Source organism: Chiloscyllium punctatum, chromosome 4 (genome assembly GCF_047496795.1).
Source record: "Chiloscyllium punctatum isolate Juve2018m chromosome 4, sChiPun1.3, whole genome shotgun sequence".
Classification (NCBI taxonomy): Eukaryota; Metazoa; Chordata; class Chondrichthyes; order Orectolobiformes; family Hemiscylliidae; genus Chiloscyllium; species Chiloscyllium punctatum.
Window position 1 is genome coordinate 5,274,283 of NC_092742.1, and position 24,195 is coordinate 5,298,477.

General features: G+C 49.1%; 1 protein-coding gene across 6 annotated transcripts in view; it reads left to right on the forward strand.

Moving 5' to 3' along the window:
* Positions 1-24,195, forward strand: part of LOC140476049 (uncharacterized) — a 452,737-nt gene that overhangs the window by 133,643 nt on the left and 294,899 nt on the right. For all 6 annotated transcript variants that reach the window (XM_072568002.1, XM_072568006.1, XM_072568005.1 and 3 more), the window contains 7 exons: positions 3,627-3,845; positions 6,713-6,972; positions 7,838-8,006; positions 14,392-14,541; positions 16,004-16,129; positions 17,663-17,845; positions 18,696-18,833. In XM_072568002.1, the coding sequence (XP_072424103.1) occupies positions 3,627-3,845; positions 6,713-6,972; positions 7,838-8,006; positions 14,392-14,541; positions 16,004-16,129; positions 17,663-17,845; positions 18,696-18,833 (1,245 nt within the window). The remainder of the gene's footprint in view (positions 1-3,626; positions 3,846-6,712; positions 6,973-7,837; positions 8,007-14,391; positions 14,542-16,003; positions 16,130-17,662; positions 17,846-18,695; positions 18,834-24,195) is intronic.

The following is a 24,195-nucleotide window of genomic DNA, read 5'->3' on the forward strand; positions in this document are numbered from 1 at the left end:
GATGACACAAAGATAGGTAGGAAAGTAAATTGTGAAGAGGTTATAAGGAAGCTGCAAAGGGATGTAGATAGGTTAGTATTGACCACCTTCTTTATCAAGGACGTGAATGTTGTTGGAAGCAGTTCAGAGAGGATTTACCAGACTAACACCAGGAATGGGCGGGTTATCTTATGAGGAAAGGTTGACCAGGCTGGGCCTGTATCTGCTGCAGTTTCGAACAGTAAGAGGTGACTTGATTGAATCATATACAATCCTGAGGGGTCTTCACTGGGTTAATCTGGAGAGGATACTTCCTTTATGTGAGAATCTAGAGCTAGTGGTTAGCCCTTGCTGCCTCACAGCATCAGGGATCTGGGTTCAGTTCCATCTTCAAGTGGAATAGAGTCTGCACATTCTCCCCGTGTCTGCGTGAGTTTCCTCCAGGTGCAGTGGTTTCCCTTCACAGTCCAAAGATGTGCAGGTCAGGTGGATTAGCCATGGTTATTGGGATAGGGTTCAGGCTGGGTTTGGTTGGACTTTCATTCGGAGGGTCAGTGCTGACTCAGTGGGCCGAATGACCTCTTTCTTCAGGGTAGCGATTCTATGAATCTGTGATTCTGGGGTTTAAAAATAATGTCCACTTAAAACATAAACGCGGAGAAATTTACCTCATGGAGGGTCATGAGTCTTTGGAACTGTCTTCCTGTAATGGTGGTGGAAGCAGAGTCTTTGAGTTTTTGAAGACAAAGATGGATAGATTGTTGATCGTTAAGCCCGGGGCGGGGGGGGGAGGGGTTGGGGGGTGGGGGTGGGGGAGGGGAGTGGAGGGATGGGGGGAGATTCTTGGTGTTACAACTCAGTGGAGTAATGTGTTTGAATTTGAGCCTCACTATTCCCGGAGTCTTTAATCAGACCAAAGCTCAAAGGTTTTTAGAAACTTAACAAAAGTTAAAGATTTTTAAAGTTTCAATTGATTTGAATTTCATACCTGAGTTGATACAAAGCACAGACCAGGATTTTGTACTGAAGTTGAATCATTATTTATTAAAAACAATTAGACTCTAGCTACAGGCAAACTGTTAGAAACCATTGTCGTCTAACACACACACACACACACACACACAGACACACACACAGACACTCTCTGTTTGACACACACACACACACACACACACACATGCACACAGACACACAGACACACACAGACATAGACATGCACACGCACACACACAGACACGCACACACACAGACACGCACAGACATGCACACACACACAGACACACAGACATGCACACACACACACACACACACACACACACACATGCAAACAGACCCATAGACACACACAGACATGCACACACACAGACACACAGGCATGCACACACACACATGCACACAGACCCACAGACACACACAGACATGCACACACACACAGACACACAGACATGCACACACACACATGCACACAGACCCACAGACACACACAGACATGCACACACACACAGACACACAGACATGCACACACACACATGCACACAGACCCACAGACACACACAGACATGCACACACACACAGACACACAGACATGCACACACACACGGACACACACTGACATGCACACACGCACACAGACACACACAAATTCTCATAAACACAGATACACACACACTTGCACATAGACACACACATACATATGCACACAGGCACCAAACACACACAGACACACAAATATATGCACACACACACACTCTCTCTCACACACACACACTCTCTCTCACACACACACACTCATACACGTGCAAACAGATAGGGTTAAATAAGTTAGGAGGGGAAAGACTGGAATAGCAGTTCAGTCTTTAATTCCAGGTTCAGTGTTGAGATGAACTTTATGACTCTTCTCCTAGCTAGCATGTTGCTTCAATGATCTTATTCCAGATGCTTTAAGACCATAAGAATTAAGAAATTGAGTAGGCTGTTTGGTCCCTCTGGCTTGCTTTACCATTCAGTGGTTGGTGAGAGACACAAGGGGTTGGTTCTCTCAAAAGGAATCAGACTTATCAGTTGAAAGCCACAGCTTACAACAACTTTTTCAGGAAAGATAAACTAGTTTTCTTCGGGTGTACAGAGAGCTTTGACTGCGCAGAACAGAGAAACTGCTCCTCAGCTGGAAAGAACTGAACACTTTGCTCTCTCTGGAACTTGTTCCCAGCTTCAAACTGTTCAGTTACTTGTGAACCAAACCACACAGTTGTTGGCATGCAGTAAGGTCTTTGTCATTGATAACTGGTTACTAGTCCATAGACCAATCACCCTCCTGATGTCAGCAAAAGATGTACCTGTACATTTCCTCAGCTCAAAATTGCAGCTCACACATTAATTGCTGTTTGTTTGTACAGCTGATTCCATGATGCCTGTGCGGGAGCTCAGGTTACTTGCATTCACAACTATAGCCACTCTCTCCAACTCTGGTTTCAAGACAGCATTTTCTCATTTCAGTCCCCGGTTTTTTATAAACATGAAATAAAAAGGCACAGTTTTTATATTGGGGTAAACAGGAATGTAGAGTAATCAGGTCAGCTGTATCTTATTGAACAGCAGAGTAGGCTTGATCTGCCTAATGGATTAATTCTACACTTAATTCATCCGATCAGACCGAAATGTATAACTTCACACTTTGTCATACTGTATTCCATCTGCTATGTTCTTACCTACTCAGCCAATCTTTCTCTGCTCCTCTGTAGCCTCCTTTATCGTCTTCACCATTTACCTTTCTGGTAACTTTGTCTTCTCATTGACCTGGAGTATGCCTGACCCAGTCACTTCACTGGAGTCACTCCTGTAGTCTGTAAATGCTAGGCCTCAGTGGAAACGAACCTGCATTCTCTCACCAGAGGAAGGAAGTTCTTTCTATTTCCCTGTGAAAATATGAATCATTCTTGAGGTGAGACCTCTTCTGGAATACTGTGTCCAGTTCTGGTGACCCTGCTATAGGAAAGATATTATTAAGCTGGAAAGAAAAGATTTACGAAGATGGTGCCGGGTACAAAAGGTCTGAGTTATAAGGAGAGGCTGGATAGGCTGGGACTTTTTTCCCTGGAGCATAAGAGGTTGACAGGTGACCTTATCGAGATTTTTAAAATTGTACAGGGCATGGATAGGGTGAATGACAGCTGTCTTTCCCTTAGGGTGGGGATACATTTTTAAGGTGAGAGGAGAAAGATGTATAAAAAATATGAGGCGCAATTTGTTACGCAGGGAGTGGTTTATATCTGGAAACAACTTCCAGAGGAAGTGATGGATGCAGGTTCAGTTACAATGTTTAAAAGATATTTAGATAAGTACAGAATAAGAAATGTTTGGAGGGGTATGGGCCAAGCGCAGACGAGTGGGACTCAGTTTGTTTGGGATTATGGTCGGCATGGACTGGTTGGACCGAAGGGTCTGTTTCCGTGCTGGATAATCCTATGATTCTATTCTCAATATCTCAATCTCAGAACTGAGGGGATGTGTGTGTGTGCAGCCTGTACCTCTCATTGACCCCTTTTCCACTGCAGCATCACTCTCACAAAGGAAAGGTGGGGAGAGAAGTGAGCTCTGAGATGATGTTTTCTCATTTTAACATTTTCTGTTTTCTTTGCTTATCGAAGGCGTTGGGAAGAGAGATCGATTGCATTGAGCTGAAAGTGTTGGAACTGAAGGACAAGGCCCACGATTTGGAGGGGACCGCTGATATCAGCAATGAGGGATCAGCCAGCCAGGCTGTGTCCACACTCTCAGGCCGCTGGCTCCGTCTCCGAGATTCGGCGAGAGAGCAAGAACTACGCTGCTCAGGCCTCAGGGAGGAATGGAAAAGCATCAATGAAGAGGTACCAATGGCCAATGACCAGTGGGAACAGTATCACCTATTACACAACCTGGGCCATTAATGTGGAACGACCCAGGACACTTTGAGGGTGGGGAAGCTGGTGTGTTCACAAGGATTTCAGCAAAGCCTTTGACAAGGTCCAACATGGGAAACTGATAAAGATGATAAAAGCACATGGGAGTCAGGGTAGGTAGGCAAGAGAAAAAAAATTGGTCCAAAATTGGCTTTGTGACAGGAGACAGAGGGTGGTGTTTGTGTGGCTGGTGCTCGGTCTGCAGTGGGTGTACCACAAGAATAGTGCTGTGTCCCTTATTGTTTGTGATATTCATGTATGATGGAGATGGGAATGTGGGGAAGAGGGGTGATAAGTAAGTTTGTAGATGATGCAAATATTGGCTGATTGGGTGACAGTGTCAAGGAGTGTGGTACTGGAAAAAGGTTAGCTGGTCAGGTGCATCCGAGGAACAGGAGAATCGACATTTGGATTAAGGGCTTAGGCCCAAAGCATCAATTCTCCTGCTCCTTGGAGACTGTCTGACCTGTTGTGCTTTTCCAGCACCACACTCTTCGACTCTGGTCTCCAGCATCTGCACTCCTCACTTTCTCTTCCTGAGTGGCTGACAGGGAGGAGGAAGGTGTTAGGTTACAGGAGGATATAAATGGATTGGTCAGATGGGCACATCAGTGGCAGATGGAGTTTAACCCTGATCACTGTGAGGTGATTCACTTTGGAAGAAGTAACAAGACAAGGGAGCACTCAATGAAGGACAGGACACTGGGAATCTCAGAGGGTCACTGGGAATCTCAGAGGGACATTGGGAATCTGAGAGCGACACTGGGATCTTGGGGAGCTTGTCCACAGATCCCTGAAGGTAGCAGGATACAATAATATGGTAGTTAAGAAGATGTATGGGATATTAGCCTTTATCAGTCAAGGAGATATGATAAGAGCAGGGAGGTGGTGCTGGAGCTGTACAGGACTTTGGTGAGGCCACAGCTGGAGTACTGTGGGCAGTTCTGGTCCCCACACTCAATATAGGAAAGATGGGATTACACTGGAGGAGGGGGGACAGAGGAGATTCACCAGGATGTTGCCGGGAATGGAGCAGTTTAGCAATAAAGAGAGACTGGATAAGCTTGGATTGTTTTCCTTAGCATAAAGGAAGTTGAGGGGGCCCACGATAGAGGTGTGTATGATTTTGATGGCATTGGACTGGATGAATAGAAAGCAGTTGTTTCCCTTATATGAAGGTCAATGATAAGGGATCATGAGTTTAAAGAGAAGAACGAGAGGTTTAAAAGGGATTTGTGGAAACCTTTCTGGAAAGCAATGCCTTGGAGGGCAGTAGAGGCAGGAAGCCTTGAAAGCTTTCAAAAAAAAGGTGGATGAGTACTGGAAATCTCATAGCACTCAGGTCTATGGAGATATGACTGTTCTAACATAGGCCACTGATCCAGTGTAAACTGAACCAGCAGGGTTGGCTTCAGTAAGGGAGGTTCAGCATTGAGGGAGAGTCACACTTTCGGAGAGTCAGTACTGAGGGAATGCCGCTCTGTCGGAGAGTCAGTACTGAGGGAGTGCCGCACTGTTGGAGGGTCAGTGCTGAGGGAGTGCCGCACTGTCGGAGGGTCAGTGCTGAGGGAGTGCCGCACTGTCGGAGGGTCAGTGCTGAGGGAGTGCCGCACTGTCGGAGAGTCAGTACTGAGGGAGTGCTGCACTGTTGGAGGGTCAGTGCTGAGGGAGTGCTGCACTGTCAGAGGGTCAGTGCTGAGGAAGTGCCGCACTGTTAGAGGGTCAGTACTGAGGGAGTGCCGCACTGTTGGAGGGTCAGTGCTGAGGGAACGCTGCACTGTTGGAGGTTCAATGCTGAGGGAGTGCTGCACTGTCAGAGGGTCAGTGCTGAGGAAGTGCTGCACTGTTAGAGGGTCAGTACTGAGGGAGTGCCGCACTGTTGGAGGGTCAGTGCTGAGGGAACGCTGCACTGTTGGAGGTTCAATGCTGAGGGAGTGCTGCACTGTCAAGAGTCAGTACTGAGGGAGTGCCGCATTGTCAGGGGGTCAGTCTTGAGGGAGCATCACACTGTTGGAGGGTCAGTGTTGAGGGAGTACCGCACTGTTGGAGGGTCAGTGCTGAGGGAATGCCGCGCTGTTGGACGGTCAGTGCTGAGGGAGCGCCGCACTGTCGGACGGTCAGTGCTGAGGGAGTGCCACGCTGTCGGACGGTCAGTGCTGAGGGAGCGCCGCACTGTCGGAGGGTCAGTGCTGAGGGAGTGCCGCACTGTCGGAGGGTCAGTGCTGAGGGAGTGCCTCACTGTTGAAGGGTCAGTGCTGAGGGAGCGCCGCACTGCCGGAGGATCAGTGCTGAGGGAGTGCCGCACTGTCGGAGGGTCAGTGCTGAGGGAGCGCCGCACTGTCAGAGGTCAGTGCTGAGGGAGTGCCGCACTGCCGGAGGATCAGTGCTGAGGGAGTGCCGCACTGCCGGGGGATCAGTGCTGAGGGAGTGCCGCACTGTCAGAGGTCAGTACTGAGGGAGTGCTCTACAGTAGGAGTTAGCTTTTTTCAAATGTAAATAGTTCAGCACTAAACCAAGGTTATTTTTCGTTGACAAATATCTCACGATCATGACTGTAAGAAGAGTCTAGAGAGTTTCCCACAAGATTCTGACCATCATTAATCTGAGCAATGTCCCAAATTATCCAATCTCATTTTGTCCCGTGTGGAATCCTGCTGTGCACAAATTGCCTATTGCGTTTCCTATGACGGTGACTACATTTTAAGAAAGTATTTGGTTGGCACTGAAGTGCTTCAGGAAGTGCTGACACATTGGTGGCCATGTTAATGAAGTTTCGCTTTCCTTTCTGCGTTCAGATTGATCGTGCGATGATTGTCCTGGACCACCTTCAGGATGACCTGCCTGATCATCTGCGGCAACAGGCTCCAATGGCTGAGCTCTTGGGGCTGGAGGAGTACGTCAGCCGTTACCATGGCGATCTGACCCAACAACAATCAACCCTGGGCCTTCTATTCCAGCGTGTGGCCCGTGTTCTCAATGTTCAGGAGCCATCGGACTCAGCTTCAGCCGTACCTGTCCTTCAGGAATTGCGAATGATGGAGGAGCGATGCCAGAGGTGAGGCAGGAATGGCCTTGGATTTATCACTGGCTTTATCTCATTTTGTTTGTGTTGCTGGGGTGTGAGACAAAGCAGGATCCCAACCTCCCATCCCTGCTGGTAGTTCTGGGAGTTGGAGTGGGAGGGGTGTTTACGATGGAATTGGTCTCAGTATGTCTGGCATTTCAGAACAGCAGTGTCTGTGGTACTGCCCATGGTGCAGTGCTCTGAACATCCTATCACTGCTGCAGTTCAAACAGGCAGCTCAGCACCACGGCCTCCAGGTTAACTGCAGATGGACAGTAAATGTTGGCCCAGCCAGAGACACCCACACTCCACAAAACACTAAATAAAAGTCTATAATTTCTCAGCTTGAGCCTGTGAGTGCAGGGGGCTAATGACAACAGCAGTTGTGTCACCTCAGACAGCAAAGGGACCACCGTGTATGTCTACAACCCATCCCCCACCACCCTACATTGACCTCTCACACTGTGAAATGTTTTTGTCTCCTGTCTGACTCCCTACCTCCACTTTGCCAGTGACTGTAACTGTCTGCCATTATCCGACAGCTCACACTCTAATCCAGTGCAGACTGGATACAGTTGATGGGTCTTGTTTATTCCTTGCCTAATTAGAAAGGGATTAAGGCCCTTATTGTTTTTTTGGCAGTGAGCGGGGAACTATTTACTTATTACTGACAGCCAGATACTGTCCAGGCAAAAGGGTCTTCCTCATTGCCTCAGCTCTCACTAGGGTTTTCCCCTCGTTCCCTCAGCCCCCCTCCATGGACTGAGCTGAATTCAGGGGGCGCACACACACTCACAGCTGCACACCTTCAACCCTGTGAGTCTCTGCTGTTCAGTCCGGTGGTTTGTTCTCACAGTCTGGCACAGAAAATCGAGAAGGATCGGCAGGAGATTGAAGCAGAGATCCGGGAACGGGAGAAAACCTTCCAAGAGATTGACAGTGTTGATGCTTGGCTGCAGCAAACAACGATACAGCTGGACAGCACAGAATTACACAACGATGGAGGGTCACACACTGACCTGGAGGTAAGTTATTGTCAGCAAGTACAGGAACTGTAAACCCACCAGAGGGGGCAAGTCTTTTTTATGTAGAATAACAGCTACCCAGGAGTGAGTTACAGACTGGGATCCAATTGAGGGGTGACGGCTGGTTTATATACAGAATAACAGATACCCAGGAGTGGATGTCTTAAAATTAATTTACATGATTGGGTATTGCTGACTAGGTCACCATTTATTGCCCATCCCCAATTGCTGAGAGGGCAATTAAGAGTCAACCCCATTGTGTGGGTCTGAAGTCACATGTAGTTAAGGATTGCAGTTTCCTTCCCTAAAGGAGGTGCCAGTGTTGGTTTGGGGTGTAGAAAGTTTAAAAACCATCTAACATCAGGTTACAGTCCAACAGGTTTATCTGGAAGCACTAGCTTTCGGAGTGTTGCTCCTACATTAGGTAGTTAGTGACCTGACGAAAGAGTTGCGCTCTGAAAGCTTATAGTTTCAAATAAGCATGTTGGATTATAACCTGGTGTTGTGTGATTTTTAACTTGGTTCCCTAAAGGACATTAGTGAAGCAAAGGGATTTTCTGACAACCGACAATGGTGTCATGATCATCATTGGACTCTTAAATCCCAAATTCAAATTCCACCATCTGCCCCAGAACACAACCTGGGTTTCTGGATTAACAGCTCGGCAATAAGGCCATCAACTTCCTAGTTAGAGACTGGAATCTAATTGAGGGGTTCAGGGTGGTTTATATACAGAATAACAGACACCCAGGAGGGAGTTACAGACTGGAATCTAATCGAGGGGTTCAGGGTGGTTTATATACAGAATAACAGATACCCGGGAGGGAGTTACAAACTGGAAACTATTCGAGGGGTTCGGGGTGGGTTATATACAGAATAACAGATACCCAGGAGGGAGTCACAAACTGGAATCCATTCGAGGGGTTCAAGGTGGTTTATATACAGAATAACAGACACCAGGGAGGGAGTTACAAACTGGAAACTATTCGAGGGGTTCGGGGTGGGTTATATACAGAATAACAGATATCCAGGAGGGAGTTACAAACTGGAATCTATTCGAGGGGTTCAAGGTGGTTTATATACAGAATAACAGACACCCGGGAGGGAGTTACACACTGGAATCTAATGGAGGGGTTCAGGGTGGTTTATATACAGAATAACAGACACCCAGGAGGGAGTTACAGACTGGAATCTAATCGAGGGGTTCAGGGTGGTTTATATACAGAATAACAGACACCCAGGAGGGAGTTACAGACTGTAATCTAATCGAGGGGCTCGGGGTGGTTTACATACAGAATAACAGACACCCAGGAGGGAGTTACAGACTGGAATCTAATCGAGGGGTTTTGGGGTGGTTTATTTACAGAATAACAGATACCCCAGAGTGAGTTACAGACTGGAATCTAATCGATGGGTTCAGGGGTGGTTTATATACAGAATAACAGATACCTGGGAGGGATTTACAGACTGGAATCTAATCGAGTGGTTCAGGGTGGTCTATATACAGAATAACAGACACCCGGGAGGGAGTTACAGACTGGAATCTAATCGCGGAGTTCAGGGTGGTTTATATACAGAATAACAGATACCAGGGAGGGAGTTACAGACTGGAATCTAATCGAGGAGTTCAGGGTGGTTTATATACAGAATAACAGATACCAGGGAGGGAGTTACAGACTGGAATCTAATCGAGGGGTTCGGGGTGGTTTATATACAGAATAACAGATACCCCGGGAGGGAGTTACAGACTGGAATCTAATCGAGTGGTTCATGGTAGTTTATATAGAGAATAACAGATACCTGGGAGTGAGTTGCAGACTGGAATCTAATCGAGGGGTTCAGAGTGGTTTTCATATAAAATAACAGATACCCAGGAGTGAATTACAGACTGGAATGTAATTGAGGGGTTCGGGGTGATTTATATATAGAAAAACAGATACCCAGAAGTGAGTTACAGACTGGAATCTAATCGAGGGGTTCAGGGTGGTTTATGTACAGAATAACAGATACCCAGGAGTGAGTTACAGACTGGAATCTAATCGAGGGGTTCAGGGTGGTTTATATACAGAATAACAGATACCCGGGACTGAGTTACAGACTGGAATCTAATCGAGGGGTTCAGGGTGGTGTATATACAGAATAACAGATACCCAGGAGGGAGTTACAGACTGGAATCTAATTGAGGGGTTCGGGGGGGTTTATATACAGAATAACAGATACCCAGGAGTGAGTTACAGACTGGAATCTAATCGAGGGGTTCAGGGTGGTTTATGTACAGAATAACAGATACCCGGGACTGAGTTACAGACTGGAATCTAATCGAGGGGTTCAGGGTGGTTTATATACAGAATAACAGATACCCGGGAGGGAGTTACAGACTGGAATCTAATCGAGGAGTTCAGGGTGGTTTATGTACAGAATAACAGATACCCGGGACTGAGTTACAGACTGGAATCTAATCGAGGGGTTCAGGGTGGTTTATATACAGAATAACAGATACCCAGGAGTGAGTTACAGACTGGAATCTAATCGAGGGGTTCAGGGTGGTTTATATACAGAATAACAGATACCCAGGAGTGAGTTACAGACTGGAATCTAATCGAGGGGTTCAGGGTGGTTTATGTAAACAATAAGATACCAAGCCCGGAATTACAGATTGGAATGTAATGGAGGGTTTCACGGTGTGGGGATGTGTAGAATAACAGCATTGTGATGGCATTTGATAAGATGTTACACATAGACTCATAAACAGAGTTAGAGCTCATAGAATACTAACCATGGCAATGTAGATATGACTGCCCGGAAACAGAGGGTAGTGTTTAATGGGTGTGTTTGCGACTCGAGGAAGGTTTACAGGTAGATGACCTAGACCTTGGTGCACATGTCCCGAATTGAAGATTTCCAGATGATACAAAACTCTGAAGCCTTGTGAACGATGGGGAGGATAATATTGAAATTCAAAAGGACACAGGCAGGTAGTTGGAGTGGCTAGACAGGTGAAAGGTGAAATTGAATGCAGAAAAATCTGAGATGATGTGAACTGTGAGTCCACAACCACCTGATGAAGGAGCAGTGCTCCGAAAGCTAGTGTGCTTCCATATGAACCTGTTGGACTATAACCTGGTGAGGTGTGATTTTTAACTTTGTCCATCACTGTCCAACACTGGCATCTCAGGATGCTTTTTGGTAGAAAGGAACATGGAGAGACTTTATAAAAGCCAGAGCACTGTACCAAAGAGGAAGTAGGAGCAGAGGGTGTACATCTTCATAAAGCATTGTCGGTGGCAGGATGAGAAAGTGTCTAAAGGAGACAGTGTCCTAAACGTTTTAGTAGGTGTGTTTGTGCATAAAAGGAAGAAAGCTTTGTTAAATCTGTATAAATCTTCGGTGTTCCTTCAGCTTACTACAGTGTTGAATTCTGTGAGCCACACTTTAGGATAGCATTAGAGAGTGCAGAAAAGATTCACAAGAATGGTTCCAGGATGAGGAACTTTGGTTATGTGGATAGTTTGGAGACGTTGAGATTGTTAGAGAGGAGAAAGTTGAGATGAGATCTGACAGAGGTGTTCAGAATTGAGGGGTCTGGACCATAAGGGAGATGCTGTTCCCCTTGGAGCAGGGGTTCAGAACCAGGTTTAGTGGATTGGCAAAATAAACCGTCAGGAGGAACATTCTCACCCAGTGAATGGTTTGAGTTTGGGATGCGCTGCCTGAGAGTGTTGTGGAGGCAGGTTCAATCGAGTCACTCGTGAGGAAATTGAACCATTATCTGGATAGGAAGACTGTGCAGTGGTAGAGGGAGAAGACAGGGGAGTGACACTCAGGTTTGTTCCTTCAATGTGCCAGCACAGACATGATGGGCGAAATGGCCTGATTTGTGTTGTAACCATTCTGCAATTCTGTGAATACCCGATGCTTGAGAGTGGGTTCCGGGCTGGGGTCGACCTGAGAGCTTTGGAGGGATTGATAGATCGAGTTATTTATAGAGGCCATACAGCTGACCTGCTGTTCAAATGCTTTGCCTGATCAGCCACCTCTTGTAACTGGCCTTTCAAAGATCATCATTACATTCAGTGAATTTGGAACAGAAGCTGAATGTGTTGGTTTTGTGCAGTGGAGGTGAAGTGGAATTTGAGCAGGAGTGCTGTGTTTTTTAATATTCAGACTGATGAATACACCGAGTAGGTTCAGCTGCAAGCTGTGCATATCAATCAATGGCTTTTAGTTCTCTTTGCCCCGTTGTCTTTAGCTTTCAAATAAAAAGACCAGAAACTGAGGCTTCTTTTCCATTCTCCCATTTGTGGAGAAAGTGATAGAGTAAACAAGGAGATACTGTTTCCATTGGCAGAGGGTCAGTAACAGTAGATTCAAGACAATAGGTGAAAGATCCTGGGCTGGAGATGAGAGGTTCTTTTACAGAGCGAGTTGTTGTGATTTGGAACGTGCTGCCGAAAAGGACGATGGGTGAGGTTTCACTCACACACTTACAGCACTGAAGGAGGCCATTCAGGTCATTGAGTCCCGACTAGTTTGCCATGTAGCAATCCAACCAATTCTACTGCACTACCTCCCACACTCCCCACAGGATTATCAATTCCCCTGCACTTGCCCCCTCCCCCCCACAGGATAATTAACTCCCCTGCATCCCCCTCCCACAGGATTATTTCCCTCCAGTATTTGGTCAGTTTCCTTTTGGAATTGTTCAGTGCTGCCTGCTCCCCTCCCAGCCCAACCTCTTGGGCAGTGAGAGCTGGTCATTACCAGGTGCAGTGTAAGAATGTCCTTCTTCACATCCCACACATCTCTTGCTCAAAACCTTAACTCGGTGCCTCTCTAGATCTTGTACCATCAGCATTTACTTTTCATTGTCACTGGACCAGTATTAACTGCCTGTCCCTAATTGCCCCTTGCTAAGGTGGTGGTTGACTTCAACCATTTGGTGTAGGGGGCACTCACAGTGCCCTGAAGAAGGAAGTTGCAGGATTTGGGTGGGAGCGTGCAGGTGGTGCTGTTCTGATGTACCTGCTGCCCTTATCCTACTGGATGGTGATGGCTCAGGGACTGGGTCAGTCATCTACTGGCATTTACAAGGGGATCTCATAGAAACCTATAAATGCTAATAGGGCTGGATAGGGTAAAGGCAGGAAGGATGTTCTGATGACCAGAGAGTCAAGACCCAGGGGGTCACCTTCTAAGGATTTGGGGTGGGCCATTTCGGACAGGGATGAGGAGAAATGTCTTCACCCAGAGAGTGAGGACCCTGTGGAATTCTCTGTCATAGAAAGCAGTTGAGGCCAAACATTGACTCTTTCAGGAAGGAGTTCGGTATAGTTCTTAGGACTAAAGGGATCTTAGGGTATGGGGGCTGATCAGCCATGATCATATTGGAATAGTGGAGCAGGATTGAAGGGCCGAGTGGCCTGCTGCTGCTCCTATTTCCTACGTTTCTATATTTGCATTGTGACTAAAATCCTTTGTCCCCATAATCATTTTTGTAAGTCCCTTTGAGAACCTTTTGAAGGATGTGAGCATCTTTCTGAAAGTGTGGCACCCAGCGCTGGACACACGCCCTGGTCGTGGTTTATATCCAGGGCTTCACAAAGCATCAGTGTTTCCTCTTGGTGTTTGTCTATCTCTATATCTCAGAGCGCCATGCTCCCACATGTTCCTGAAACACCCTTCATGTTGCAATACTTTCAAACACGCACGCCCAGGTCCCATTCCAGCACATTGTTCAGAATGGTGGCATTTTGTCTATGTTAACCTTCTGTACCCTTACTGCCAAAATAGAGCACCTGAAACATACAACAGCAATGTTTGGAAAGGAATTTTGGAAGCTAGGATGACACAGTGGGTCAGTGGTTAGCACAGCTACCTCACGGGACCTGGGTTCGATTCCAGCCTCAGGTGACTGTCTATGTGGGGTTTGCATGTTCTCCCCGTGTCTGTGTGGGTTTCACAGTGCCCAAGGATGTGCAGACTAGGTGGGTAAGCCATGAAAGATGGGTCTGGGTCTGCGTGGGATGATCTTCAGAAGGTCAGTGTGGACTTGAAGGGCTGAAAGGCCTGCTTCTACAATGGAGGGGTTATATGGTTTTATAAATACTTGGCAAGTGAAAACTACCAGGGGCATGGAAAACACCAGGGAAGACCAGTGAAAGGAGAGCTCCCTCAAACGGCTGGCACAGTCACATACAAATGTGTGAATTAGAAGCTCAATGTAATCCATGGTTGACCTGATCAGTCCCTATAACCTCCTGTGCTTGATGACTGTGGATCTTCAGGTGGTTTCTGGTTTTGTGTGAACCCCTGTGTGGTTTTGTTTGAAAGCATAGACCTGACTGCCCGGGGGGCACACGTATTCATTCTACTCTGTTGCCCATAGCAACTCCGAGCAGGGGTAAGTGCCCGGCGCCAGGCAATGGCAGAACTTAGCGGCCAGCTGCAGAGCAGGTACTCAGAGCAGGACGTTCCCTCAGAGATCGCCACTCGCATCCAGGAGACCAGCACCGCACTGACAGACATGGGAGCTAAGGTGAGGCTTTAATTTCTCCAGCAGCTTTCTCCTGTTCACCATCTTCGATGTCAGTGACACACTTGATGGAATGTCATCACAGTTTGGATGACCACTTTATGTATAGCAAGATCCCAACCATTAACAGCAATGAAATAAATCTGTTTCCCTGTGATGTTTTACATTCACCAGAATCAACTGTTTAATGTTCTTGTCTGGGATTTCAACCCTTGACCTCTGACATCACTGGCTGGGCAGAAGTGCAGATGCTGGAGATCAGAGTCAAGATTAGAGTGGTGCTGGAAAAGCGCAGCAGGTCAGGCAGCATCCGAGGAGCAGGAAATATCGACATTTCGGGCAAAAGCCCTTCAATATCACTGGCTGGGCCCAGCATTTATTGCCTGTCCTTAGTTGCTTCTGGAGAAGGTGGGGGTGAGCTGCCTTCTTGACCCGCTGCAGTCCACGTACTGTAGGTAAAGTCACAATGCCCTGAGGTAGGGAATTCCAGGATTTTGACCCAGTGACACTGAAGGAACGATGATATATTTCCAAGTCGGGATGGTGAGTGGTTTGGAGGGGAACTTCCAGGGGGTGGTGTTCCCATGTATCTGCTGCCCTGGTCCTTCTAGATGGAAGTGGTTGTGGGTTTGGAAGGTGCTGCCTGAGGATCTTTGGTGAGTTTCTGCAGGGCATCTTGTAGATGGTACACACTGCTGCTACTGAGCGTTTGTGCTGGGGGGGAGTGAATATAGATTTTTTAAAAATTAATTCACATGGATGAGGGTGTCACGGCCAAGCCACAGGGCAGTTAAAAGTCAGCCACATTCCTGGAGTCTGGAATCATGTGTAGGCCAGACCAGGTAAGGATGATAGATTTCTTCCTTCAGGGACATTAGTGAACCAGATGGGTTTTCCCTCCAAAAATCAATTCACAGCCAACATTAGGCTCTTCCTTCCAGATTTTATTTAAGTTTAAACTATACCATGTGCTGTGGCAGGATTTGAACCTGGGTCCCTAACTCTCAGGATTAATATTCTGGATTAGTGGTGCTGGAAGAGCACAGCAGTTCAGGCAGCATCCAAGGAGCAGCGAAATTGACGTTTCGGGAAAGCCCTTCATCAGGAATAATAGTGTAGTGATAATACCACTAGGCCGTTCCCTCCTCTGCCAATGTGGTATCAGTCAAGTGGCTGCTTTGTCCTGGATGGTGTCACCTTCCTGAATGTTGGAGTTGCACCCATCCAGTAAAGTATTCCCAGTTGACCACTTGTTTACTACTTATTCCTTCACAAATTAAAACTATTTGAAAGTTTATGATCCCTGACACTGAGCTGGTAATGACATTATAACATGAGACTAACCCATGTTGGTTCTGAAGAATATAATGTGTCAGGGAGCATTGTCAGAACAAATGGGAGAGCATGGAGCGCGGCAAAACACATCAGTCAGCTCAAAGATGACCTTTTTGAATTTCCTTGTCAGCTGGAGGCCAGCCCAAGGCAGGATCTGAGCCACAGAATTGTATCCATAACGAATGGACTTCACGGGGTGGAGAAGCTGCTAAAGCAATGCAGCAAAACTCACAGTGAGGCCCAGAATCAACAGAAGGTACAGCAATGAACACTCTCCACCAAACTACTGCAATCAGAATACTATTCCACCTCACTTCTCCCCTGAACATCCTGAAAGGGCTGACCCTCACTGGGGTACGGGGTCTCCCTCCCTCTCCTGAAGGGACTGACTCTCACTGGGGTACGGGGTCCACCTCCCTCTCCTGAAGGGGCTGACCCTCACTGGGGTACGGGGTCTCCCTCCCTCTCCTGAAGAGGCTGACCCCTCACTGGGGTACGGGGTCCCCTCCCTCTCCTGAAGGGGCTGACTCTCACTGGGGTACGGGGTCCACCTCCCTCTCCTGAAGGGGCTGACCCTCACTGGGGTACAGGGTCCACCTCCCTCTCCTGAAGGGGCTGACTCTCACTGGGGTACGGGGTCCCCCTCCCTCCCCCGAAGGGGCTGACTCTCACTGGGGTACGGGGTCTCCCTCCCTCTCCTGAAGGGGCTGACTCTCACTGGGGTACGGGGTCTCCCTCCCTCTCCTGAAGGGGCTGACTCTCACTGGGGTACGGGGTCTCCCTCCCTCTCCTGAAGGGGCTGACTCTCACTGGGGTACGGGGTCCCCCTCCCTCTCCCGAAGGGGCTGACTCTCACTGGGGTACAGGGTCCCCCCCCTCTCCTGAAGGGGCTGACCCTCATTGGGGTACGGGGTCCCCCTCCCTCTCCTGAAGGGACTGACCCTCACTGGGGTACGGGGTCTCCCTCCCTCTCCTGAAGGGGCTGACCCTCACTGGGGTACGGGGTCTCCCTCCCTCTCCTGAAGGGACTGACTCTCACTGGGGTACGGGGTCTCCCTCCCTCTCCTGAAGGGGCTGACTCTCACTGGGGTACAGGGTCTCCCTCCCTCTCCCGAAGGGGCTGACTCTCACTGGGGTATGGGGTCTCCCTCCCTCTCCTGAAGGGGCTGACTGTCACTGGGGTACGGGGTCCCCCTCCCTCTCCTGAAGGGGCTGACCCTCACTGGGGTACAGGGTCTCCCTCCCTCTCCCGAAGGGGCTGACTCTCACTAGGGTACGGGGTCCCCCTCCCTCTCCTGAAGGGGCTGACCCTCACTGGGGTACGGGGTCCCCCTCCCTCTCCTGAAGGGGCTGACCCTCACTGGGGTACGGGGTCCCCCTCCCTCTCCCGAAGGGGCTGACCCTCATTGGGGTACGGGGTCTCCCTCCCTCTCCCGAAGGGGCTGACTCTCACTGGGGTACGGGGTCCCTTCTCCTGAAAGCCCCTATAATCCAGGGGCAGATCACCTCACCTGACAGCAGAGGGCAGCATTGTTCTATTTCTGATGTCAGGTCACGTTGTTCTCTCTATATTTTGAAGTTGATGTATTTCCAGGAATTAATGACATGTTCTCAGAGCAATGCTGTTCTGCATGTGTTTCTGCCACTAGCTAACCTTTTACATTTAGGAAGTGAAACTGCAGAAAGTTTCACCCGAGTACCATGTGTCGGCTGCCATGTTGTTACTGTGTTTGATGGATGATGATGTAGTTTGGGTCCTGGGTTCAATGCCTGCTCAACCTTCCCACAGACAGTGTGGCGTGCGATCGATGAGTGGCACTCCGTTCTATCGGAGCTCGAAGCAGAGGTGCAGGAGCTGGCACAGCAGGATCCTGAGCAGGCTCAGCAGCTGATGGAGAATCTCATGGAACCACTCCAGCTATACCAGCATGTTTCGCATACAGCAGAGCGCAGAACCATCCTCCTCAACAAGGTGACAGGTCCTTGGCATGGTCTCTGACACTGTTCACTGCTGTTTCTGTTTAATATCCTCTCTTTAACCTGTACTGGATCTGTTGAGGGAGCTTCATTCTACATCTAACCTGTACCTGTCCACGGGGGGGGGGTTTAAAATTCATTCGTGGGCCAATGGGTGTCACTGGCTGGATGAGCATTTATTGCCCACCCCTAGTTGCCCCTTGAGAAGGTGGGGATGAGCTGCCTTCCTGAACCGCTGCTGCCCACGAGCTGTCAGTTGACCTATAATACCATTAGACAGGAAATTTGACCCAGTGACAGTGAAGGAACGGCGATATATTTCCAAGTCAGGATGGTGAGTGGCTCGGAGGGAACTTGCAGGGGGTGGTGTTCCAATGTATCTGCTGCCCTTGTCCTTCTAGATGGAAGTGGCTGTGGGTTTGGAAGGTGCTGTCTGAGGACCTTTGGTGAGTTTCTGCAGTGCATCTTGTAGATGGTACACACTGCTGTTACTGAGCATCGGTGGGGGAGGGAGTGGGTGTTCGTGGATGTGGGGCCAATCAAGTGGCTGCTTTGTCCTGGATGGTGTCAAGCTTCTTGAGTGTTGTTGGAGCTGCACCCATCCAGGGCAAGTGGGGAGTATTCCATCACACTCCTGACTTGTGCCTTGTAGATGGTGAGAGTTTGATGGGCTCAGTCCAGTGGGTGCTTTCCTCTGTGTTGAACCCTGTGCTGGACATGTATGATACTAATTCTAGGAGGCCCCATTGGTAAGAGTGTAATTCCTCAGGATTCCCATTCCATCCTGTTGATGGATGGTACATTAAAATCTCTCTGTTGAAGGACGTTTGTGTATTTTTGAGCAGATTCCTGACTGCCTGGAGGAGTATAAACAGATCACTGACTCTACAGAAGCATGGAACAATAATGCCAAGAGTCTGCTCTCCAGTCAAATGGACTACACATCAGCCAAGACAGTGAACAAACAGCTCCTAGCTTTACAGGTGAGCTGCCAGGCATGAGCATCCGTCCAGACAGGATACATTTCGGGATAATGCCTCACTGCTGCTGACACTCAGACTCCAGTTCACTGTGACAGTACAATACAGAGTATTCCTCTTCATAAGATTTCCAATTGCCTGCCCTTTCCCCATTACCCTCCACGTTAGTCAATTGTAATCACAAGTGATGTGCCATAGAGGTCAGTGCTGGGACCTCTACTCTTTACAGTCGAGAGGAGTGTTCTGGATGAAGGGATTGAAGGTGTGGGGCTACATTTGTTGATGACACAAAGATAGGTCAGAAAGTGAGTTGTGAGGAGGACTGAAGGAGCCTGCAAAGGGATAAAGGGAGGTTCAGTGAGTGGGGAAAGTGAGGGATAAAGGGAGGTTCAGTGAGTGGGGAAAGTGAGGGATAAAGGGAGGTTCAGTGAGTGGGGAATGTGAGGGATATGGGGAGGTTCAGTGAGTGGGGAAAGTGAGGGATAAGGGGAGGTTCAGTGAGTGGGGAAAGTGAGGGATATGGGGAGGTTCATTGAGTGGGAAAAGTGAGGGATATGGGGAGGTTCAGTGAGTGGGGAAAGTGAGGGATATGGGGAGGTTCAGTGAGTGGGGAAAGTGAGGGATATGGAGAGGTTCATTGAGTGGGGAACGTGAGGGTTAAGGGGAGGTTCAGTGAGTGGGGAAAGTGAGGGATAAGGGGAGGTTCAGTGAGTGGGGAAAGTGAGGGATATGGGGAGGTTCAGTGAGTGGGGAAAGTGAGGGATATGGGGAGGTTCAGTGAGTGGGGAAAGTGCGGGATATGGGGAGGTTCAGTGAGTGGGGAAAGTGAGGGATATGGGGAGGTTCAGTGAGTGGGGAAAGTGAGGGTTAAGGGGAGGTTCATTGAGTGGGGAAAGTGAGGGATATGGGGAGGTTCAGTGAGTGGGGAAAGTGAGGGATATGGGGAGGTTCAGTGAGTGGGGAAAGTGAGGGTTAAGGGGAGGTTCAGTGAGTGGGGAAAGTGAGGGATAAGGGGAGGTTCAGTGAGTGAGGAAAGTGAGGGATATGGGGAGGTTCATTGAGTGGGAAAAGTGAGGGATATGGGGAGGTTCATTGAGTGGTAAAAGTGAGGGATATGGGGAGGTTCATTGAGTGGGAAAAGTGAGGGATATGGGGAGGTTCAGTGAGTGGGGAAAGTGAGGGATATGGGGAGGTTCAGTGAGTGGGGAAAGTGAGGGATATGGGGAGGTTCAGTGAGTGGGGAAAGTGAGGGTTATAGGGAGGTTCATTGAGTGGGGAAAGTGAGGGATATGGGGAGGTTCAGTGAGTGGGGAAAGTGAGGGTTATAGGGAGGTTCATTGAGTGGGGAAAGTGAGGGATATGGGGAGGTTCATTGAGTGGGGAAAGTGAGGGATATGGGGAGGTTCAGTAAGTGGGGAAAGTGAGGGATATGGGGAGGTTCAGTGAGTGGGGAAAGTGAGGGATATGGGGAGGTTCAGTGAGTGGGGAAAGTGAGGGATATGGGGAGGTTCAGTGAGTGGGGAAAGTGAGGGTTAAGGGGAGGTTCAGTGAGTGGGGAAAGTGAGGGATATGGGGAGGTTCAGTGAGTGGGGAAAGTGAGGGATATGGGGAGGTTCAGTGAGTGGGGAAAGTGAGGGATATGGGGAGTTTCAGTGAGTGGGGAAAGTGAGGGTTAAGGGGAGGTTCAGTGAGTGGGGAAAGTGAGGGATATGGAGGGGTTCAGTGAGTGGGGAAAGTGAGGGATATGGGGAGGTTCATTGAGTGGGGAAAGTGAGGGATATGGGGAGGTTCAGTGAGTGGGGAAAGTGAGGGATATGGGGAGGTTCAGTGAGTGGGGAAAGTGAGGGTTAAGGGGAGGTTCAGTGAGTGGGGAAAGTGAGGGATATGGGGAGGTTCAGTGAGTGGGGAAAGTGAGGGATATGGGGAGGTTCAGTGAGTGGGGAAAGTGAGGGTTAAGAGGAGGTTCAGTGAGTGGGGAAAGTGAGGGATAAGGGTAGTTTCAGTGAGTGGGGAAAGTGAGGGATATGGGGAGGTTCAGTGAGTGAGGAAAGTGAGGGATATGGGGAGGTTCATTGAGTGGGAAAAGTGAGGGATATGGGGAGGTTCATTGAGTGGGGAAAGTGAGGGTTAAGAGGAGGTTCAGTGAGTGGGAAAAGTGAGGGATAAGGGTAGGTTCACTGAGTGGGGAAAGTGAGGGATAAGGGTAGGTTCAGTGAGTGGGGAAAGTGAGGGATATGGAGAGGTTAAGTGAGTGGGGAAAGTGAGGGATAAGGGGAGGTTCAGTGAGTGGGGAACGTGAGGGATAAGGGGAGGTTCAGTGAGTGGGGAAAGTGAGGGATAATGGGAGATTCACTGGGGAAAGTGAGGGTTAAGAGTAGGTTCAGTGAGTCGGGAAAGTGAGGGATAAGGGGAGTTTCAGTGAGTGGGGAAAATGAGGGATATGGGGAGGTTCAGGGAGTGGGGAAAGTGAGGGATATGGGGAGGTTCAGTGAGTGGAGAAAGTGAGGGATAAGTAGAGGTTCAGTGAGTGGGGAAAGTGAGGGATATGGGGAGGTTCAGTGAGTGGGGAAAGTGAGGGATATGGGGAGGTTCATTGAGTGGGGAAAGTGCGGGATATGGGGAGGTTCAGTGCGTGGGGAAAGTGAGGGATATGGGGAGGTTCAGTGAGTGGGGAAAGTGAGGGATATGGGGAGGTTCAGTGAGTGGGGAAAGTGAGGGTTAAGGGGAGGTTCAGTGAGTGGGGAAAGTGAGGGATAAGGGGAGGTTCAGTGAGTGGGGAAAGTGAGGGTTAAGGGGAGGTTCAGTGAGTGGGGAAAGTGAGGGATAAGGGGAGGTTCAGTGAGTGAGGAAAGTGAGGGATATGGGGAGGTTCATTGAGTGGGAAAAGTGAGGGATATGGGGAGGTTCATTGAGTGGGAAAAGTGAGGGATATGGGGAGGTTCATTGAGTGGGAAAAGTGAGGGATATGGGGAGGTTCAGTGAGTGGGGAAAGTGAGGGATTTGGGGAGGTTCAGTGAGTGGGGAAAGTGAGGGATATGGAGAGGTTCAGTGAGTGTGGAAAGTGAGTGATATGGGGAGGTTCAGTGAGTGGGGAAAATTAGGGATATGGGGAGGTTCAGTGAGTGGGGAAAGTGAGGGATATGGGGAGGTTCAGTGAGTGGGGAAAGTGAGGGATATGGGGAGGTTCATGAGTGGGGAAAGTGAGGGTTAAGGGGAGGTTCAGTGAGTGGGGAAAGTGAGGGATAAGAGTAGGTTCAAGTGAGTGGGAAAAGTGAGGGATTTGGGGAGGTTCAGTGAGTGGGGAAAGTGAGGGTTATAGGGAGGTTCATTGAGTGGGGAAAGTGAGCGATATGGGGAGGTTCATTGAGTGGGAAAAGTGAGGGATATGGGGAGGTTCATTGAGTGGGAAAAGTGAGGGATATGGAGAGGTTCAGTGAGTGGGGAAAGTGAGGGATAAGGGGAGGTTCAGTGAGTGGGGAACGTGAGGGATAAGGGGAGGTTCAGTGAGTGGGGAAAGTGAGGGATAATGGGATGTTCACTGGGGAAAGTGAGGGTTAAGAGTAGGTTCAGTGAGTCGGGAAAGTGAGGGATAAGGGGAGGTTCAGTGAGTGGGGAAAATGAGGGATATGGGGAGGTTCAGGGAGTGGGGAAAGTGAGGGATATAGGGAGGTTCAGTGAGTGGAGAAAGTGAGGGATAAGTAGAGGTTCAGTGAGTGGGCAAAGTGAGGGATATGGGGAGGTTCAGTGCGTGGGGAAAGTGAGGGATATGGGGAGGTTCATGAGTGGGGAAAGTGAGGGATATGGAGGGGTTCAGTGAGTGGGGAAAGTGAGGGATAAGAGTAGGTTCAAGTGAGTGGGAAAAGTGAGGGTTAAGGGTAGGTTCAGTGAGTGGGGAAAGTGAGGGATATGGAGGGGTTCAGTGAGTGGGGAAAGTGAGGGATTTGGGGAGGTTCAGTGAGTGGGGAAAGTGAGGGATATGGAGAGGTTCAGTGAGTGGGGAAAATTAGGGATATGGGGAGGTTCAGTGAGTGGGGAAAGTGAGGGATATGGGGAGGTTCAGTGAGTGGGGAAAGTGAGGGATATGGGGAGGTTCATGAGTGGGGAAAGTGAGGGTTAAGGGGAGGTTCAGTGAGTGGGGAAAGTGAGGGATAAGAGTAGGTTCAAGTGAGTGGGAAAAGTGAGGGATTTGGGGAGGTTCAGTGAGTGGGGAAAGTGAGGGATATGGAGAGGTTCAGTGAGTGTGGAAAGTGAGTGATATGGGGAGGTTCAGTGAGTGGGGAAAATTAGGGATATGGGGAGGTTCAGTGAGTGGGGAAAGTGAGGGATATGGGGAGGTTCAGTGAGTGGGGAAAGTGAGGGATATGGGGAGGTTCAGTGAGTGGGGAAAGTGAGGGATATGGGGAGGTTCAGTGAGTGGGGAAAGTGAGGGATATGGGGAGGTTCAGTGAGTGGGGAAAGTGAGGGATATGGGGAGGTTCAGTGAGTGGGGAAAGTGAGGGATATGGGGAGGTTCAGTGAGTGAGGAAAGTGAGGGATAAGGGGAGGTTCAGTGAGTGGAGAAAGTGAGGGTTAAGGGAAGTTCAGTGAGTGGGGAAAGTGAGGGATATGGGGAGGTTCAGTGAGTGAGGAAAGTGAGGGATATGGGGAGGTTCATTGAGTGGGAAAAGTGAGGGATATGGGGAGGTTCAGTGAGTGGGGAAAGTGAGGGATATGGGGAGGTTCAGTGAGTGGGGAAAGTGAGGGATATAGGGAGGTTCAGTGAGTGGGGAAAGTGAGGGTTAAGAGGAGGTTCAGTGAGTGGGGAAAGTGAGGGATAAGGGTAGTTTCAGTGAGTGGGGAAAGTGAGGGATATGGGGAGGTTCAGTGAGTGAGGAAAGTGAGGGATATGGGGAGGTTCATTGAGTGGGAAAAGTGAGGGATATGGGGAGGTTCATTGAGTGGGAAAAGTGAGGGATATGGGGAGGTTCATTGAGTGGGAAAAGTGAGGGATATGGGGAGGTTCAGTGAGTGGGGAAAGTGAGGGATATGGGGAGGTTCAGTGAGTGGGGAAAGTGAGGGTTAAGAGGAGGTTCAGTGAGTGGGGAAAGTGAGGGATAAGGGTAGGTTCACTGAGTGGGGAAAGTGAGGGATAAGGGTAGGTTCAGTGAGTGGGGAAAGTGAGGGATATGGAGAGGTTCAGTGAGTGGGGAAAGTGAGGGATAAGGGGAGGTTCAGTGAGTGGGGAACGTGAGGGATAAGGGGAGGTTCAGTGAGTGGGGAAAGTGAGGGATATGGGGAGGTTCAGGGAGTGGGGAAAGTGAGGGATATGGGGAGGTTCAGTGAGTGGAGAAAGTGAGGGATAAGGAGAGGTTCAGTGAGTGGGGAA